We start from the raw sequence: 4,340 nt of genomic DNA, 5'->3' as shown, positions 1-4,340 counted from the left end.
GAAGGGACAGAGCGGTGTGGAATAAAGGTAAATTATGTGAAAAATAATGCGTTTTTAAAAAAACAAAGCATTAACACATGTTAGACTGCACCCCATAAACACAATCAAGCCTAGAAAAAAACCAGTGAACCACCCCTTTAAAGAAAGCAATCATGTCAGACCAACCTGTTTCTCAACCTCTTTATGTACAATTCAGTATCATGTTACACTCAGCACACACACAAATGGTTATTTGCCTTCAGGACACAGAACATGTTCTCTGTCAGAGACATTTACAGCATCTCGTAAAAGAAAGGCTGCGGATTTTATATGTGGTTTTATGTGGAGTTCATTGTGTGAAGCATTACAGGGGTTTACAGTAAACCACACACACACACACACCCTGATTAGAGATCACACACACATGCTTACGAGTGTGTCCAGAATAGACAGCAATGAACACAATATTGCAATAATACTGTAGAATTCAATAGTAAACAACAGAAAACCTGAGCTAATTTGCAAAAAACTGAAAGTTATGTCACTGAAAGCTGAACCTCATCGTGTTTGAGCTATAGTTTGATGATGAAAGTGCCTCGAGATGTGAGCGAAACCTGACAACCCCGCTTTGGAGGTGTTATCAATGTCAAAATGATTCATAAATGAAGTAATGCTCTGTTCAGTTTTCTTTTAGGGTGTGGGTTATTCTGTCATTATTCGAATGAACTTAAAGTTGCGATGAAACAGAAGTAGCACTAGACCTTTTTTTCCACATTGTAACATACATCCATTTCAAACGGATTAAGAAAAAATGCAGGGCGGAGACTTGCTTCTATCTGTCGGTTGTTAATTGGATATTGAGATGTGGGCGTGGCACTCCAAAACTGTATGCAACCTTGCAGTTGATTGTAAGAAAGGGGCGGGGTTTAAGTGAACAAAATGGTTGGAGGAATCCTGCATATTCCTACATCATCAGAGGTCTGCAAAAGATTTAGTTAAGGAATTCATTTTGGAAAAAATACGAGGATAAAAAAATGAATGCATTTTAAAAATGGAACCTATTCATAGATGAATCGTTCAGAATAAGATCAATAACATGCATTTAGATAACAGATTTTTTATTTTTACGCCAACTTTAATATAAAACAACAGAAGCCTAGAAGTACAATTTGGGGGAAACCTGACAAATCCTACCTTTGTGGACTTTTGGAGTGTAATTTTAAAATTGTTTAATAAATAAATAAAAAATGTCATGCACTGTTAATTTTGAGATTTTGGTCTATGTTACTTTTTATAATGTATTGTTTCAGACTAGTTGAAAGAAAACATGCACTAAACACTTTAAAGTGTTTATTTTATTGCACTTTATATATTTGCATCTGTAGATTTCAGATGAAATACATGTCTTTAAAGGCCGCGAGTTTTTTCTCCTCCACTTTTCTTCTCACATTTTTTTTTTGCTAGTTGACTTGTTGTATTTACTGATTTATGTATTGATAAAAAGAGAAATAAACCAAAATAAACATAAAAAAAAGTCACTTTTTTTTTTTGAAAGACAGGTTTTATTGTTTTGATCCAGTATTTTCACGTAGGGCCAGGTAGGTTTGGACAGCTTTTTTCCCTTAATAAAAGAAATCATCATTTAAAAACTGCATTTTGTATTTACTTGCATTTATCTTTGTGTAATATTAAAATTTGTTTGATGATCTGAATCTTTTAAGTGTGACAAATATGCAAAAAATTTAAAAAACAGGAAGGGGGCAAAAACCTTTTCACAGCACTGTATGTGCACATTTAATTAGATATTACATTATTTTCATATTTAAACACGTTTTTACATGCATAAACATGCAAACATGCATATTTAAAACTTGTTATACAAACAATGCTTGCCATTCTTAATGTGATCAATCAACTTTGGAAGTATGGTGAAAACTTCTGGATATTATGATTTTTTTGGTTAGTTATTTATATATTTATTTAGCCTATCCGCCTGGGGTGCCTTGCCTTAATGTGAAAATGTTTCCTCAATGTAAGGGTTAATGAGTGGGTGAGTAATTAAAACTAGCTTTATATACAGTATAAACAATAAAAGCGTTGTGATGTCCTCATTTACAGTAGCTAGGTGTGTGTAAAACTGAGTCACATATCTTTCAGGAAACAATTTCAAAACGACTATTAAATGCTAAAATGACATCAGCTATTCTAAAACAGGGAGAACATGCATGTGTTTATGAATATTGGATTCTTCCTAGTTTAAATGTTGACCAACAGGCTTGTTACCCAGTAACTAAACCTCCAGAGAAATGTCTTATCTCCAGCATTCTCCTACTGACGTGTGCTGGGTGAGCAGGAAGAAAAAATACCCATGATCGACTGATACAAACACCACAGATCTTGAGAGACTACAGAATAAACTAAAAGAAGAAACTAGATCTTAAAGACACGTCTCTTTCCTGTTGCTTGAAGGTACACAGGAAGAAGAGCATTGAGACATTTGAATGTTGAAACAATGCTGAGAAGTCATGCTCTAACGGTCAAGAATGAAGACTTCTTTATCCATTATGGCATTGTAAAGCTTGTATATGGCCTGTTTAACTATCATGGCATCATAAAGATTGACGCTTGAGCTCAGGATGAGCTGTGACTTCACAACAGCATCTCAGACAGTGACTTCTCTGAACAGACTGTCGGACTGAAGGGCACTGAATGATCAGTTTTGGCAGGTTTGGAGTGCTCAGGTCTGTTTAATAATAAGGGCTGGATCAGGTTCACAAGCTCAACCTTTACAAAACAAGCTATTGTTTGCAAGAGTCACTGTGAATACACACGTGTTTACTTAACTACTTAACTAAAAGATATAGCATTATTTTTGTTGTTGTTTTTTTTTTATTATAACAGACTACCAAACAAGATTCATGACTACTGGATAAAAGCTAATAAATATTAAAATGTTTTATTAAAATCTTATGTTTTATAAATTATGTTTTATATATACACACAATTTATAAAATATAATACATTTATAAAAGACTTTAATATATAGGCTACAATATTTTATAAAAGATTCATATATGTAATATTTTGAATTTTCTCACACACACACACACACACACATATATATATATAAACATTTTAGAGCGTAGCAGAACTCTGAAAAAATATAAAATATACAGTATTCACTATGGAAATATTACCTTTCACACTTTTTTAAATTTCCAGGCATGTAATATATTGTTGTGAAATTGTTCAATTTCCTGATATTGCATGATCTTGCTAACTTCTATCAACTCTCTATCATATTATATAGACGTTCATAGAGATTATATAGACGTTCTTCAGTGTTACAATATGTAATCAATATATGATTCATATATTGTAACACTGAAGAACGTCTGAATAGATGACCTGTTGCACTATAGCGGATCCTCCTGAGAAATGCTCTCACTGTACTCAGAAACAGTCTTACCATACTCGGGGTTGTTTTGCTCTTCCTCCTGTTTCTTACGGCCCATCTTTTCACTTCGCGATCAAATAATGAAATGATCTCGAGCTGTTTCACTGCTCTGCAGCGCTCATCTGAATCGATCAAGTCCGGTGTCAGCGCGCGCTGATCTTAGTTTAGTGCTGTTGTATTGTCTGTAAATCTTTGGTGGAGTAACTAAGCGCTGTGATGACGTCACGTGGCACCTGCCGCTGAGAGCTCCACAAGCTCACCTGACGCACGCTCACGCCCTCGTGCACCGACCCCCGCGGACACACACGCGTCCTCTTCCGGTGGAAGATTATAACAGCCCGAGAAACTTGTGTTACTTTTGCTTTGTCCAAATACCCACACTTACCCACCACTTGACCACACGACACTTATATGACGTAGGCTATTTCCTGTATTTGGCCCAAGTGTTCAAGTGAGGAGGAAGACCACAAGTGTGTGTCGAACTTTTCATTACTTGATGGGACACACTTACAGTGTTGTAAAACTGCAAGTGTTAACATAGCTTTATTTTATTTTTATTTTTTTGCATTTTAAAATCAACTTCTAAATGTCTGTTCAGTAGTCCCTATAACATGACACAATTTAATTTGTGGTGCTTCTAATTAAGTGGTGAAAAGCAGTTGCAACTGTTGTACAAAATAAATATCACCACTACTCATCTTTGCACCAATAAAACGTCCAAAACTTTGTTTTTCTACCAAATTATATGCAATATCTAATTATTATATTAATATTTAGCTTACATTGTAAAGGTTTCCGTGACCTATCGCGAGACCTCTTTCCAGAATGTAATGCATGATGGGATACACTAAGCCACGAATAGCGCTCCTTGGCGGTAGTGTGGATTGGGCACTGCACCTTGGCG

At 35.2% G+C, this 4,340-nt stretch overlaps 1 protein-coding gene across 1 annotated transcript in view; it reads right to left on the bottom strand.

Moving 5' to 3' along the window:
• LOC107706568 (choline transporter-like protein 4) overlaps nucleotides 1-3,712 on the bottom strand; it is a 26,475-nt gene extending 22,763 nt beyond the window's left edge. Inside the window, exon 1 of the mRNA XM_016510322.1 lies at nucleotides 3,449-3,712. Coding sequence (XP_016365808.1) covers nucleotides 3,449-3,494 — 46 coding nt within the window. The 5' untranslated portion in view covers nucleotides 3,495-3,712. The remainder of the gene's footprint in view (nucleotides 1-3,448) is intronic.
• Between the last annotated feature and the right edge of the window lie 628 nt (nucleotides 3,713-4,340).

The sequence above is a fragment of the Sinocyclocheilus rhinocerous genome, unplaced genomic scaffold, assembly GCF_001515625.1.
Source record: "Sinocyclocheilus rhinocerous isolate Xijiao unplaced genomic scaffold, SAMN03320098_v1.1 scaffold775, whole genome shotgun sequence".
NCBI classification, from domain to species: Eukaryota; Metazoa; Chordata; class Actinopteri; order Cypriniformes; family Cyprinidae; genus Sinocyclocheilus; species Sinocyclocheilus rhinocerous.
This window is presented reverse-complemented; position numbering and strand designations above follow the sequence as displayed.